A 17,431-nucleotide genomic window follows, 5' to 3' on the forward strand; every position below is an offset into this window, starting at 1 on the left:
GGACCCAAAGGCTGCAAGCTAGATTTAACCTTCTTAACAGCCACCTCTCAGCTGTCAACAAAACGATTCTTTCTTTTTTGGGGGGATAAAATGACCACCACAATGCTAACAGTGTAAAAATTATCACAAATCTAGATTCTGCTTTTGATAATTTAGGGAAACAAAATTTATTGGATACATACAAGGCTCAAGTCAATGTAAAAATTATTTTTATTTTTAATGAAATACATTTTAAAGAATAAGACTATGAATAACATTTAATAAAGCTCTATTCAGATATTTTATTAAGAAAACCCTAAGTTCATTCCTAGCACCTAAATTGAGTTCTACTCTTTAAATCAGTAGTAAATTTTGTTTTGAAAGCTCATTGCAGTGGGAAATAAACATCACACATGGACAAGTATAGAATCTGGAACCAGACTTCCTATATTTATAATCTACCATCTCTGCTTACTGACTTGGTAACATTGGAACATTATTTAACAATTTTCAGCCTCAATTTCTTCATATGTAATATGGGAACTAATAGTTGTATCTTTCTTTTTTTTTTTTTTTAATTTTTTATTGTGGGTTGTTCAAAACATTACAAATTTCTTGACATATCATATTCCACACTTTGATTCTAGTGGGTTATGAACTCCCACCTTCACCCCATACACAGATTGCAGATTCACATCAGTTACACATCCATTGATTTACAAATTGCCATACTAGTGTCTGTTGTGCTCCGCTGCCTTTCCCATCATCCACCCTCCCCCCTCCCCACCTCTCCCCTCCCCTCCCCTCCTCTCTCTCTACCCCCTCCACTGTATAACCCTAGTTGTATCTTTCTTATGGAGTTGTTGTGAGGTTCATGAGAAATGTTAACATGTTGTAGCTGCTTAGTATAGGTTATGAAGTTACTGAGGAAAGCTTGTCTGTAAACTTTTCTCTCTACAGATCTTTGCAAAGAAAAAAAATTTTCTTTATTAAGAGAATAGTTACTAAACATCTTCTCTGTGCCAGACACACACTGGTACATACTCATGAACAAGAAAGCCTGACCCATCAAGAACTTAATATTCACTGAGAATGTAGCTCAGGGGTCATGGACTTGCCTTGCATGCATGAGGTCTGGGATTCCATCCCCAGTACCGTAAAAGAAAAAGATTATATTCTAGTGGAGGACACTCATCCTACAGGAAATGTTTTCTGAAGTAATATGGTTAAAAAAATAACACAATACAGAGAAAAATGATTCCTTAATACATGGTGGCATGTGAAGAACTCTGAAAAATATTTAAGATCTGAACAATGTAAAGGAGAATCCATGCAAGGATCTAGGGGGACAATATTAAAGAAAGAAGAGTGAATATGAAGTTCCTGAAAATTAGAAACATCATAAATTTAAGCAACATAAACTAGACCATTGAGTTCAGAGAAGGGTGAGTTTAGATTAGAGAGGATGAGACCCCAGAGTTTGTAGGGACTTGATCATGTAGGACCTTGGTGGCCACTGGGAAAAAGTTAGCTTCAATTCTAAGAATAATGCAACGTTATTTCCCACTGCAATGAGCTTTCAAAAAAATTTACTACTGATTTAAGGAGTAGATCTAAATTTTGGTGCTAGGAATGAACTTAGGGTTTTCTTAATAAAATATCTGAATAGAGCTTTATTAGATGTTATTCATAGTCTTATTTTTAAAAATGTATTTCATTAAAAAATAAATAATTTTTACATTGCCTTGAGCCTTGTTAGCAGTAGGGAGGAATGTGAGCTAATGTTTAGTTGATAATTCGGGGTGTTTTATAAAGATGTTGGGTCAGGAATGAAATGATTTACATGGGAGTGATGGAGGCATATTTTAAGACTGAGTTAAAGACTCACTAATGCATGTGAGAAAATGAGATAATTCCTAGATTTCTTGGCCTGAACAATTATATGAATAACATTGTTATTTAACAAATGGGAACTCAAAGAGAAGCCAATTCGAGAATGAAAATCTCAATTGTTTTGAAAATCCAAAGTTCAGTAGTGATGTTTAAGGTAAAATTATGCATTTGGGGTTGGGTAGGAGCATCTAGAGAGAACTTAGATATATATAAAGGGCAAAGACTCTGCTGTAAGCATACCAAAATTCCAGGGCTGGTGAAATAAGAACTTTCAGACAACACTGTAAGGGAGCAATAAAGTGAGTGAAAAGGAAATCATGAGAACATAGTGCCCTAATGAAATATGAAGCACAGTTTCAAAGATAACAGGTCAATGAGATCAAATGATGCTGAGAGCCTTTGATGATGTCATAGAAATTTGGAGGTCATTGTTGACAGGAACATTATAATCAAGTGGTTGGAACAAGAGCCTAATTTGAATGGATCCAAGAGAACTCAGAAGATGAGAGAACAAAAACATGCAGAGTAATTTACTGAGGAATTTTACTAGTAAAGGAGAAGAAAAAAAAAAAGATTGTGAGAAGAACATAAAGAGGATGCGGATTCAGAAAAGCTATTTTGTGCGAGTTATGGCTGCATGCTGTCCCTTCTCTAAGAAGGATATTTTAGACTGAACATTAGTAGGAATTATGTTTGCTTTATAAATGAATCACCCCAAATCTGTGAGGCATATTCTAAAGTGTAGTCCTTCCAAGAAAGGATGTTTAACTTGAATTTAAACTTTGTACAGTTGAGATTCTTTAACAAAAAATTGTAAAACACTTTTCTTCTTCTGAGATAACACTTGTGACTGGTGTTGTAGAATAAAGTAAAATAACATCTCCTGATTTAATTTTAATAATAAAGGCATTTTCTACATTACAGATAAATACCATATAATGAAAAATTTGCCATGAGGTATAATTATAGTCTCTCGTTCTTCTTCATACAAGAAAATAAAATTTCATTCATTCAAAGTTGTTTCGGTGAATCAAATACTTTAAAGCATGAAATGATAGAATATATTTTTAGAAATATTGACAATTAAGTTGAAGACTGCCTTTTTACTAGTTTTATGTCAAAACTGTCTTTTATATAACAGTGCAATGAACTGTGTTTTACTAATACCAACTAAATGTGTTTTTAATGATGTTATAATAAACCTAAAATCTTGAAAGCAGTGATGCTGTCAAAGCATAATTGCTTCAAACTTGGAAAATAAAGCATTTATCCCCAGCACAATGTTTATTTGCAGATAAATGGCTTGTTTTCACCTTGGCATTTATCTGATAGCAGGAGGAGACACATCCTTGGTAAAAGTTCTACTATCATTATCTCTGACTTTAATCACAAGCATCTGCTTGGGGTTTAGTTCTTCCTCTATAAAGAAGAAAATGGGGCTATTTCAAGAATCAATAAAAGGGAACCTGTGTGAGACAGGCTTGAGCTCCCCCCAGAATCATCTGGCCCTGCATACCAGACTAGCTGAGGGAAGGCACCTGCTACATTTGTAATGTCACCTGGGAAAGTCTGCTGGGACCTCCACAGAGTACTGCCCAGAGGGCAATTCAGTGTGAAATTTCACTTCATAGCTTGTCAAGTAGATCAGTCCTGGAAATGAAGAAATGTCTATGATGAGGACATAGAGAACAAAATTAAAATGAAGCTTCAGGTTACTGATTTGCAGCTATGGCTCTTTGAGAATGGAGTGAAATTGACACCTGAATCCTGTGTGAGAAGTTGGCCTTGACCAGATCTATTAACACTGCCATCGTCTTAGGCTGATGAGATTACATTGAGACAAGAGGTACTATCTATACAATTATGACACAGACAGAATAAGACTGACTCGTTGCCATCATTTAATACCTGTTTCCCCATGACCCTCCTCCTTACATCCTCATGTTACTCAGAAATCTCTCCTGAAAACCTCCACCTTTGATATTGAATGACTTCCCAGAAAATCCTTTAAGAGACACTTATGGCTTATCAAAACCACTTCACTTTTTCAAGACTGTCTTAACTCATAATTCTCGGCTTTTTATGTTGTAGAGGCCATGTTTCTCCCCTCCCTCTGCCATGGTCTGGCAACAATTTGGATTTAACCAACTTTGGGTTCTTAGACTACCATATTGTCTTAGTTTGAAAACACCCAAGCCTCACCAATACAACTTCTCCCTTTGGATTACGAATTGAAAAACTGATTCAGCAGATTAAGTAGCTATCTTAGAGGAGCTATAGAGTGAGAGAACTGAATGTACCCAGATAAGTTAAATCCTTGAGCATGAGCAGAAAGCAAGAGTAAGTATAAGAAGCCTGTCAGTTGAGAAAAATACAGCTACCTGACCAAGAAAAGTGCTGGTGAGCATCTATGATCACCCCAAGGGAGAACTGACTCAGGTTCCAGCTTGAAACCAACTTTTTAATAGTTCTTATTCTTAGATTTTCAGAGACTTTTATTTATTGCTAAAATAAATTGATTTTACTCTCAATATCTTGAGTAATACACACACACACACACACACACATATTTGAAGAAAAAAATCTAACTTGAAGTCAGTGAAGTGATATAGGCACTTAGTGATATTTGAATGGATTTCAGTGAAGAACTATCTTCTACCCATGGTCCTCTAGAGTCTGGTTTTATAGCAGAAGGATATAAATTCAGCCGCATATCTTAAAACTTGTGACAACATAAATCCCAGATGATCACCATGAGATTGGGGCTCAGAGATCTTCAAAAAACTCTAACCATGGATCTCAAAATTTGGGATTCATAGTCTTTCTTCAATCTTACTTATAATTCTTTATATAAAATATATCCCAGCAAACACATATTTGTTGAACAATTTGGTTGTTCTTAATTATCCTCTCCAAATCAAGATAGCCTATCCCCCCCAGAACTCAGTTTGAACACAATCTTATTGTACATATATATTGAATGTAAAGGATTTAAATCTTGCTCCATGGGAACAAAGTAGTGAGACTTTTATCTGTGGGACCACCTCAAATCTTTGGCTCTAGTGTACTAAATTCCAACATAGGATTTTCTTTTACATATTATTTTAAATTGTGAAATTTATGATATCATAGTTTTCTGAACTCCTAATATTAGAACATTCATTTGAAACAATATTTCAGATCATAGCATTTTAGCACAGTGCATTGCAAATCTTTGCCAAAGCAGATTGGATTTGGGCATTAGCCCAAAGTCTGAACTTTAAAGAGATGTGGAATGTGTTTCAAGAAGTCCTAAGGTGAAAACTTGAAGCTGAATAATGATGAGCTCTCTGTTTGTGTATAGTATGCCTTTGTGGAGGCATAAAAACATGAACTATAGGTATGGATTACGTAAGAAATTGAATTATTTAAGTATTGTAGTGCCTCCAAATGTGACTTATTTAAATCTCCAAATATTGGTTTCTACCACTTATTACAAACATTAGCTACAAAATCCATATATGAAGAAAACAATCAACTGTAGGTCAGTAATGAGGATAATATTAGAGAATTTTTAAAAATTAAAAAAAAACACAGTTGCCTTCTGTGTTCTCTCTTCTCATCTTCCCTCTGAACACAACCCTAATTTTATCAGGGCAGCAATGTACCCACATATTCAACCACATTTCTGATTCTCTTGCATCTAAATATGGCTATGTTCTGGCTGAAATATGCAAGCAGAAATGTTAAGTAAGACTTGCAGGAAGAGAAGCCTCAGTGAGGAAGATGCCTAATTGGTTCTTTCATTTCTCCCTTCTAAAAGCTGGATCTCAGATTATGATGGCCAGACACCTCTAACCAACTGGGATGGTGAGGTGACCTTGAGGGTGGAACAGAATAGTTCCAGGTAGTTGCCTTAGTAGCCCCTGACTGCCTACCAGACTCCATTTCCATAAAAGGGAAATAAACTTATTTTATTACACTTTTACTGGGTGTTTTTAAATAAAATTAAACCAAATCCTACCTGATTCAATAGCCTAACCTAAGAGATATTCTTCTAGGCCTATGACATAGGTAGTCAGAGTAGAAAATAAATGCCCTGAATACTTCTAAAAAATAAAACCTGTATCTTCATCTCCTGCCTGTGTTTCCAGGTCTTCTTTTTAAAGTACAGATCTATTTGGGAACACCATTATCATTTGAGTGAACAACAAAATAGCATCTTATAAAAACAGACAAGTAAGTGAAAAAGGTGAAATTATATAAAAATTTACCGCAAAACATTTCTTTCACATTTATGTTGACTATATAAGGTTTAATTAATTGTAAAATAGGGATGAAGACTAATTCCTCCTTTGGAAATTGTTATAAACATTTGTATCTGGAATAAGTGTATTTTTTTCTGGATAGAAAGTAATACACATATTGCTTCCTTGTAGCAGAAGAGCAAAAAGACTCCTTTCAAAACTATGTCTCTATTACTGTTACTGTGTTCTATATGCATTTGAAGAAGAAACATTATCAATCAATTAATTCTTCACATTTTAAACATAACTGTCACCTTCTTATGGAGAATGCTGAGAATATCTTCTCCTTTGCCTTAAATATGGAAGGCACTTGTGTTAAAAGAGGAGGATCTTTATTTCCTGAGAGTTCATCTATGCCTGCTGGTTATTCCCCAGCTCAAATCATAATCTTGTTTGCAACATCATAATCATTTACCCAGTGAACAATCAGGGTGTCACTAACAAAGAATTATGACTTTAGGTAGGGGATAAACTACAGGCACAGATGAACTCAAAGGAAATAAACATTGTTTTCATGCAAATGTGGCTAGTAATAAATAACTAGGGATAAAAATTATGATGAAACAGAATATCCTATAAAAACAGATTTGGGAATGTATAAATAGTATGTTTTGACTTTTCTCTGGAAGTATGATGTAAAGAATGTTTATAAAGTGTTAGAAAAATTTTAGTATTTAAAAGCTTATAATATATACAGTAGAAGAAAGTTATGGGTGTATGTATCAATGTTTCAGAAATAATTTCAATAGAACAATTTTAAATATCTAGCTTTTAATGTAAACACTGGCATTATGCATCATTCAGTCTAATTATTCAGTTCACTGAGAGAGCACTTCCCATTTTTGATGTTCAGTGGGCTTTGTCCATTATTTATGTCTATGTGACCCTAAATTCACATACCAATCCACCCTTAATTCATCCATATACTCAAAAATTATGGCATAAACTCATGAAAAGTGATAATAATTAGCATGGCACAGCCTTTTCTGGCTCCAACGTGTTTTTGCATTCCTAACTTCATCTTATTCTCACAAAATCAATAGCAACCTGAGATAGATCCCACATTTCTCTCACTATATATATGATATTGTCTCCCTTGGCAAAGTTGGGGACTGAAAAGCCTTATCACTTGAATCCTGCAAATTCATTCACCTTCTAATCTGAGTTAGGCATTGGGTGGGGCTATGCACAGTGGTGAACTAAATGGACACAGTAGTGCTATATTGAAATTTTTAATGTAGTCATAATATCTTGAAAAGCACACAACTGTATTGATAAGTGATAAAGAAAGAATAAAAGGACAAGGGAAATCAGTTTGCATAGAGATTAGAGAAAGTTCTTTTACAAGGTATATTTTGAAACCTAAAAGATCAGAAATAGCAAGTGTCAAAACCTGGATGACATGAGCATTGTTTAAAATCTTTCCAAAAACTGAATCAGAGACAGAAGGAACTGCTTTTTCTGAATCAGTGCAGCGTTTAAAATATCTGAGTGTCTTATTACAGAGGTTAAGTCATTTTTAAACACTTATTCATTGAAGAATGCTGTCTGTGAACCTCACATATCTGGTACATTGTGAAACAATCTTAAGGGCATCAGGAAAAAACTGACCTGTGTTGCGTCCCCTAGAGTGCAGTAGACGTGAATGGCTTCAATGGATATCAAACACTATACTCAAACCACCAAATACAACATAATAACATTTGTCTCCATTGTATGGATATACATAGCTGTAAAATTATGGAATTTAATATGGCTAATAGAAAATTAGGAGAATCTGGGTTCAAACTTCCAAATATCAACATATTTATAAATTCATGTAGTTATATAATAGTTTTTACAGGTCCACTGTATTAACTACAGTATTAGAAATATGGTTAGCGTTCTTCTGGAATATCAATCTCTCTTTCAGTTCCATAGTCAGAGTTAGGTGTAGGCCTTTAACAGCAATTTTAAGCTCAAACTCCAAAATGAGAGAACACATCAAAGCTGCTTCAGGCAAAGGCTCTAATCTTATTTAGTTTTTAATTCCTCATTAGACTAATAGCAATGGAATTAAGGAACTTTCCTAAATGTGTGGTTATGGGAATCAAACAAAAGGAGAGGAAGTCTGCTCTCTTCTCTGCCATAGAGGACCCTCATGTATAATTTCAATATTGTATTGGAAGTTAAATTAGAAAGTCTGTATGGCACTTTTCTTACCTCAGATTTTGGCCAGAGATGCATTAATGCTGATTAATCATCAGCTTAATATTCATTTCAACATTCTTATATTGTAAAAGATAGTGACATCATATAAAATCTTCTGAGCCAGTTCATAAAAGATAGAAGCTGTGGCTGAATACATAGAAGGAATCATAGTGGTCCAGTTGTTCTCTAACAAAAATAAGACAACACTTCCTTCACATTGAGAAAAGCACTTGAGTTTTACAAATGGCATTTCAAGGAACAATTTGCTCCTTCTTGAGAAAAGAAACAAAGGTTGTCTCAGAGCAACCGAGAAGTCAAGAAATTTAAAACCTGAGCAGATACAGTAAAAGGAAAAAAAAAACACTTTTCCTATATTAAAAGATGAACATTCAACCCCCTTTAACCACAGATACTGAAACTCAGAGAGCCAGCAGCCTCGGGATGAGATGCCAGGAGGGCTTTTCATACAGGTGGTGAAGATTCAAGAGTGACTCACTGTTGTGTCTAGGGGATTGTGATAGAGGAAGTGTCATGAGGAAAGTAAAAGTTACTTTAGGAGTCACAGTCTTTCTGAAGACACTTGTTTTTTGCAACATTTTATTCTAACAATATGACTAGCTTGCTTTTGCTTATTATCCACTTATATCATGTTCAATAAAGGGGACTGTTATAGTAAAAGACATAGAAACAGCTGTAAGTCTCATCATTGTCTAACCTGTCAGTAAGTGATAGGTTCAGGTTCCAGTGCAATTTATTGATGCCACGAGAAAAGTATCAAAGATAAATTTTCATGAACGGTCATCTGTCTTGTATAATGGGTTACTGCTCAGAAACACATAGATGACAAAAAGAGTTTGAACCCTGAGACATGGCTGTTTTGGTGAAAGTACACAGCCAGCCTTCAGAATATTTTTTCTGATGTCAACAAATTTCACAAGGGAAAACTATCTTAAAATGGCCCAAGGTTACAACCACAAAATTATCCCACATGAATTCTCTTGTGCTTTTTTGTTCTTCCTTAAGTGAAACCTGAACCCCACCCTCTGCTACTCAGCATGACCAATAAAACGCTTCCGATGGGTTAATTTCCTTTGACTATGTTATGCTTTGCATAGGCGGTATACCCCCAAACTCCTACATTAATGCAGTTATATTCAGAAGTGAAATGATTGGATTGGGAGTGCTGTAATCTAATCAGGTTGCTCCAGTATGAACTGACTGACTGGTAGGTAACTGTAGGCAGATGAGGTCTGGCTGGAGGAGGTGGGTCACTAAGGACATGCCCTAGAAGACTGCATCTGCCCTGTACCCACTTCTCCCTCCCCTCTCTGCTTCTTGAACCTGCCATGAACTGAGCTGCTTTCCTCTGCTGGACCCTTCTGTAGTGATGTGCTGCCTCAGCTTGGACCCAGAGCAATGAAGCTGGCCATGTATGAACTGAGACTTCTGAAACCATGAGTCCTGAATAAGCTTTTCCTCCTCTAAATTTTTATGGTTGGATATTTTGCTTACAGTTATATAAAACCTGACTTCTGGAGGTCCTTCAAGCTGCCTAGATTAGCATTCTCCACACAAAGAACCTGCAGTGAATTTGTGTGGGTAAGGGGTATTATGGAGAAAGAGAGATCCATTCTAAGAAATTGGCTCACACAGTTAAGGCACTAGCAAGTCCAAAATTTGTAAGGCAGGATGTCAGGCTAAAGATCCAGAGGAGAAATGTTGTTGCATCTCTTTGCCCAAAGGCAAAGTGAAGGCAGAATTCCCTAAACTTCAGAGTATCTCAGGTGTTTCACATATTCATACAATGTTTGAATAAAGCTCATCCACATTGTGGAGAATAATCAGTTTTAATCAATGTCTACTTATATGTTAATCTCATCCAAAAAAAATCTTTACAGAAACATCTACGATAATGTTTGAACAAAAAAAAATAAAAAAATAATATATCCCATATATTAACTGGGCTAGTTTAGTACCATAAACTAGCCCAGTTAATATATGAAACTAACCATAACATTGGCCTTACCCAAATAAGATGCTTTAGGGTGTTTTCAGTGATTTACTAGGAAAAAAAAAAGTATGACAAATATGTCAGCTTTATTTTGTGTCTTTTTTTATCTCTATTTTTTTAAACTTTTTTCCCTCCTAGCATCAATTTTTGAAGCTACCAGACTTCTATAAATGTCAAAAATACTCAAGGGGGAAAAAAGGCACTGCAATTACAGGCTCAATTGATGATCTGGACTACTATGACATGATTATCAAATGTACTCTATTTTTAATGACAATTACTTAAAATTTAACTGAATATTTAAATATTACTTTAAATATAATAAAAATATTTAAATATTACCTTAAATATAAACCTATCTGTCATATGGTAAATTTTATAGACATAATTATCACTATTATTTCTTAAAATTTACCAAATTTTACTAATATAATCTGCAATAGAGATTGGTATTTGACATATATCATTTGGGAGTAAAAGATTTTAAAGTTAAAACTTCACTAAATTTTATTAGTTTACAATCCTTGAAACATCAAAGACATTAATAATCAAAATCTTCAGCACCAGGACAGGTAATCAGGTAATCACTTAGTTGCTTTTTTTTTTTTTTTTTTTAGTTGTGTGCTTTATTCTGGGTAACAAATGGAAAAGTAATGAACAAATGACCATTAAATACTCTTTGACCACGGTAGTGTGATGACATGTTGCTTGTCAAGGAAATCTTCCTCCTCATCTGTACTGCTCTCAGAAAGTGGCAGCAAAGATTGCATTTCAGTATCTTTTCCATAAGAGCTGGAAATACATTAAAAATCAATACACAATATACAGAACCTAGTTTCAACTTTCATTTATCTTCTGATCAATACTACATGTGTTGAAGTCATTGAAAGCAAGCAGATATGAGGGGATTGCATCAGATTGGGGCCATAATTTTCAATGTGCCCAATTTAGCAAGCCTTGCTTTAATGAGAAATTCTCATCAGTCTCCCTCTCCCAAGAAATAAAACCACAATGGAACCAAGGAGAGATAATTTTATGGTCTCTGGTTGTCTTTCATTGATGATTCAGAAAGCACCTCAGAAACTTGCAGAGCCTCAGGGCCATCATTAAGAACATTCATCATTACATTGGCTGCTTAATAGAATTCCAATGAATAGACTGCCAGATAAATCACCTCTTTTGTGTACAGTAAATTAGGACTATGTGGATAGCCAGTCAAGACATGCCGAAACCAAAATTAATGAAAGCAATTATATGTTAGTTTATTTGGTTGCATTTTATTGTGGGAGGGGCAGAGACTGACAGAAGCTTTAGCACATAGATGTATTAGGATTAGGATCAGCATATTGCATATATTTTGTTCCAAAGTTATCTAGATTTTCTCCTTATATATGCCTCCAAATAGGAAATACTTCCCCCTGTGATGGATACAACGGTTTTTATTATCATTATTATTATTTTCACGTCCAACACAGGCTAAACAGATCATAAACTCTGGCCAGTGAACCAGTACAGGAGCAACTGTGACAAAATGTTCACTTATCAAAGAAGAGAGAATATAAAGAAAAGGTAAAGACTTTTTCATAACATTCTTGATTCAAAGAACTGTGTTTTTATGGTCCCCTTGTATTGTTAGTATTAAATGCCGTTTCTTTTATGAAATGATGATGGGTGTACACATAGGTTTACTTTGCTTTAACGATCTTTTTAATGAAAAATAGTAACCTCAAATTGATCCTTTTATTTTAATGCAAGAGTGTAAAAAAATGCAAAAATCCAAGAACCAAGGTTCTTGATTTCCTCCTTGAGAAAGAGTAAACAACTTCGATAACCCTTTACTACAATTTTGAACTTCAAACCAATCAAAGGAGTTTTCAATTCAAAGGGACTTTTATTTTGTACTTATCTTAGTCTTTCTAAATGGAACAATGCTCCATTTCCAAAAATTCCAATATATCAATTATAGATTGATAAGGTAAACTTCTTTTATGAAGAATTTGTTAGTGTAAACTATAGTCCTTATAAACTTATCACCATCACTTTTATTTCCTTATATGAGGAAATAAAGAAAGGATACAAATAAAAACATCGTATCATTAATAATTTAGAATACATTTCAAGAAAGAAACTTAACAATGTTCTATTCTAAAAACTTTACTTCCATTAGGTAAGATTCTACTGATGCAAAATATTGAAATTTATGGAGTTAATTAACTTGGGTAGAACAATTTTTTTTTCAATATAAGAAATTGAAATGCTGAAGGATTACTAAATTCCAGATGTCTCTCCAATTTTATGATACACATTGTTCAGCAGAGAACTATCTTTTGACATGAAAGTAACAACTTTATAAGCCTTTTACTAAATCCTGATAAGAGCTCAGCAAAGGAAGCAAATATTTTACTAAGAATGGTCATATAAATTACACACATGAAGGCACTTTTTATTTATGAAGATAACAAGTTGGGGCTTGTCCAAATTTTACTACTTACTATATTTATATACAAATTGCAGTATTAACTTACCTTAATTCTTCAACTCCACAGGGATCCCACATCTGTGAGCTCTTTCCAAGGGATTCTGTGGAAGTCTGACTTATACTCAGAGAATGGTTGTTGAAGGCTGGTAACTCTTCTGAGGTTAGGCTGTAAAGCTTTTCTGAAGGATCTGAAATATTTTATTTCATGCATTGTCAACACATAAATTCAAGAAACAAATGCTCAGCATATGGTGCTGGAAGTTTACCCAGAATAAACTACAAGCAGAACAAAGAGGATCAGCACAGATTTTTAATCATCCCTCAGTTTTCTAATGTTTTTTAGCTGATGGAGTGTGAGGTAAGTTTAATCTGAGATTCCAAATCAGGGGATGTGGTTTTTGGGGGTGTGGCTCAGTGGCAGACCTTATTCTTAGAATGTGCCAGGCCTGGGTTCAATCCCTAGCACAAGTAACAAAGATAAAAAAGAAAAGAAAACCAAATAAATTAGGGCAGGAGTATCAAGTCATCTTAATCCTATTGATTTTTTAAATGTATATTATGCTTATGAAATGTGTCAAATGTCCTATGAATTCACAAAATTTCATAAGAAATGATCTATAAAGTTGGAATACCGTGCAGCTCCTTGACTTGCCTGCGTGTTAGACACTTCATTATGAATTCTTTTCTTCTAAGAAATAAAAGCTTCACTCCACCTTCTAAATAAAAGGTGAGCCTTGGCAAAGTTGCTCTTTTTTTTTTTTTTTTTTTTGCTTTTGTGCTTTGTTCGGATAAATAACTATTTATATTTGAAGGAGACAAAGCCTTTTTATCAAGCTGGCTTATGATTCAGCTGAAGTATGGACAAATAGTACAAATTAAATAAATAAAATGTTTAAGCAAATATACCTTATATAAATTATCATAAATTCAAACATAGACATAAATACCACTGCAATAAAAAGGCTTTAATACCTTTTCAACATTGATTAAGTTGTACAAGCCATCTAACTTGTACATAAAGTTTTACTAAGTTGGCTTTTGAAAGCTATCAAAATTGCTAGGTGTTATTATTTTTCCTTCACTCTTACCAAAGAGCCAAGTGTTCACCCCTGATCAGAAGCCCTAACACCAAGCTACACACTTTATACACTGGACTCAGCAGATTTTCTTCCTTCCTTCCTTCTTCTCTATCTTTTCTTCATTCTTTTTTTTTCTTTCTTTGTGGTAGGTAGTAACTCACAATTTTGAGCAAGCAGAGATTCTCCAAACTGAATGTAAATAAATTACATTGCTCTTGTTAAAAGACACATCTCCATACATTTACAGATGGAAGGGTCCTTAAAATTATTCACCCCTGTGACTTTCAAATTGTGATACATGTTTAAATTCAGTAGGTTTAGGATGATGAAGTTCCTATCTCCACCATTATAGAAACAATCAGGACCGCTTTATTTGATCTAGTTAAAATTCTATATAATAATAATATTTGGGAAAAAATCCAAAAGATTCTTGTACTAAACATTTTGAAACAACCTAACTACTCACATCCTTACTTAGAGATTAGGAAAGTGGGGGCCCACAGAAAAGTGATAACCTATTGAAAGTCACACATGCATAGAGGAAGAGTTGGAACTAGATCTGTATTCTTTTAGGTCACCAACATTGTAAATCACTGTGTTCTAGAATCTAAGCTTTCAGTTTCAAGGTATTGTTTTTCTCTCCTGTTTCCCACAAGGTGAAACAAGATAGTGCCCCAATGCATGTTTTTATTCTCCAATGAAGGGACTGCTCCCAAAAAAGAGCAATCGGTTTAGGTTTGGGAATAGGTAAAATTCTAAATCCCACAGTGAGGCTTGGTTCTAAGGAATTCCAGCACGACAGGTATTCAAACTCTATTAGATGTCTGAGTTCTAATTCAATGAGTATAGAGCTAATTCATATTGTGCAAATAGAAAGAGCCTGCCTTGTTGAATTATTAATTTTCAAAATTATGTTTTAGAATACCTTGTGAAGTTAGCAGGAACAAATTTGACATCACTTGATTTTAAGAAATGGAAAAATCAAGACAGAGAAAATTAAAACTGTTTACAAAAACCCTATTACAAGTTGGTGTTAAACATATAAGTCGACTATACAAAAATCTCAGTATCTTGATTGTTCTAATAGAGGGCCAACTAAGGCTGGATTGACATCTATACTGAAAAATTTACTTTAAGAATTCAGTTGATGGGGAATGGATTGACAGTAAACTTTTCCTATCTCTGATTCTTAGAAATCGCTTAATCACAATAATAAGCAACTAAACAAAAGAGGGAAATCTCAGTAAAGAGAATTCCAGGGTGCATTTCTGAAACTCATTTAAAACACATAAAACTATGTTCCATAGGTAAGCACACATTCATCTGAATTTTAAAAAAGGAACATATAAGGACAAAAGGATCGAAAACAACTAAAAATTTTGAAGAATGGAAAACAATCAGGCTATTTATTATCAAGGAACAAGAAAAAGAAGAAAAAATAACTCTCTTAAAATACTACACATCCCCATACCAATATTTACTAGGAGACAAGAACATGTGCCCTATTACCTGTGAGTCCCATTCCTAGTGTGTCAGCCCCCATCTCTCGCCTTCCCTGACTATGTCTTGCCTTTATCTCTCCTTTTCTTATGCTTTCCGTATTTTCACCCCTTCACTTTCACTCTGTCCACACCATTTCCCTCTAATGTGGTTACAACCTTAATTTGAAGAGAGGATTTCACATTATTTTGGATCACTGTCCTGTGACACAGGGACAGATTGGCTGGGTTTGTACCTTGCCTCTGCTGCAAATGCACGGGAGACAATGTAAAGCTACCACATTGCCCTGAGCCTCAGGTACTGAACCTGAAAGAGACAAATTAAGCACTTGCCTCAACTGCTTCATGGAGCAGCTATTAAAGAACAGGTGACACGTGTAACATATAAAATTCACTAGTGGTTATTATTACTCATCCATATTCCCTTTACCAATTTTTTAATATGCCGATTTTCACTTGTGTGTGCACTCAATTTCTTTTCTGTAATTTAAAAATCACCCTAAAGCAATAAGACTGCCATTGTAGCTCAGTATAATCTAGCTGTCTTCACAAGGGTTATCTGGCTTATTTGCTAACTAAAAATCTATTGGGTTTTACAGCTTAATATATTACTTGATGATCGACCTATGAATAGAGACCCCAGTGACTCAAAAAGCCATTGCTACCTTGCTTTATTTCATGGACAGAATGGCTACATCTGCTGATATCAGGTAGATTCTTTTTATGTCTTCTTTAGGAATAAGTACTTTCCTCTCTTTAATTACTTGGTTCAGTTAACTACCTGCAACTTAGACAAACATAAAATTGTTGTGGGAATATAAGGTCCACAAATACTTAAACCATAACTCAGAATGAGTTTGAAACAAATGAATCATTTTTAACTATTAAAGAAGTAAATGTTATGAAGTATATCATTACTGATCCTTTTTCATAATGCACATTTTCTTATATTTTCCAATTTTTTTCAGTCCATCAGGTCCAAAAATTAACAAGGTGCCTTAGTAAATAAATTATACTGATAAGTTGAGCTCATTAAGGAAGTGACCATAGTGTTATTTATACACTTGTGGAAGGGATAATAAATGGCATGAACTATACATTAACCATAATCCTCAAAGTAGCCCATAAGAAATCATAGTTTTTAAATGGAAACAGCTTTAAGAGTTGATTAAAATTTGTTGTATGGAGCAAGTACCACCTACTGGTTTCACCAGCTTTTTGAGAACTTACTGTGAATTAGGCACTGTGGAGATGGAGATACATTTTCCTAAACGTAATATTTCATATGTAATGTTGTTTGATCACCAATTTTTATTAAACACGACTTTTACACATATTTCATCCACTGAATCTGAGGTAAAGAGATAGTAAGAAAGCAATTTGCCCAATATCATGAAGCTAGCAAGTAATGGGATCAAGTCTGAAAACCAGATTTCCTGATCCTGAGCTGGGCTTTCAATCAACCTGGTTTACTGTCTCCAGTGTCTCGATTCATCAGGAAGTTGATCGGCAATGTGTAAGTATACACACACACACACACACACACACACACACACACACACCTATGCTTACCCTAGCTACTTCTGAAATGGCTCTCTGAGAGCCATAACAATCTGAATTAAAAGAAATAGAAATAGATTATTAAATGTAGTTATTTTCTGTCTTTTATTCTCCCAGCTCCTTGGCACAATTGTTATTTCATAGAGTTTAGAAAAAGGAAGCGGATGTGTCCTAGAGCTGACAGAAAACAAGTTAGAAGGGCTGCTGTTCACAACAATGCAGCATTCACAGGGATGGAAACACATTCACATTTGCAGAAGGGTCAAAATGCGTAGCTGGGTATGTGTGAAGCCAGATGTCCTAAGGAGTTCTCCTAGACTGCTTCCTGGGTAGCGAAATGAAGATGGAATTTTTCTGCACATTGATGCTAAACAGAGTACAAAGACCTTGTACAGAATCAGTGAATTTTCTAGAGTGAGGTTTCATCACACAGTAGCATCTGTCACCTCACTGAA

General features: G+C 34.6%; 1 protein-coding gene across 2 annotated transcripts in view; it reads right to left on the bottom strand.

Moving 5' to 3' along the window:
* Positions 1 to 4,435: 4,435 nt before the first annotated feature.
* Positions 4,436 to 17,431, bottom strand: part of Zbbx (zinc finger B-box domain containing) — a 138,454-nt gene continuing 125,458 nt past the window's right edge. For both annotated transcript variants that reach the window (XM_046422883.2, XM_058572245.1), the window contains 2 exons: positions 12,885 to 13,026; positions 4,436 to 11,151 (listed from right to left, as the gene is read on the bottom strand). In XM_046422883.2, coding sequence (XP_046278839.1) covers positions 11,028 to 11,151; positions 12,885 to 13,026 — 266 coding nt within the window. In that variant the 3' untranslated portion in view covers positions 4,436 to 11,027. The remainder of the gene's footprint in view (positions 11,152 to 12,884; positions 13,027 to 17,431) is intronic.

This window comes from Marmota monax, unplaced genomic scaffold (assembly GCF_021218885.2).
Source record: "Marmota monax isolate L192 unplaced genomic scaffold, Marmota_monax_Labrador192_F-V1.1 WCK01_AAM20220418_F8-fsc00110, whole genome shotgun sequence".
NCBI lineage: Eukaryota > Metazoa > Chordata > Mammalia > Rodentia > Sciuridae > Marmota > Marmota monax.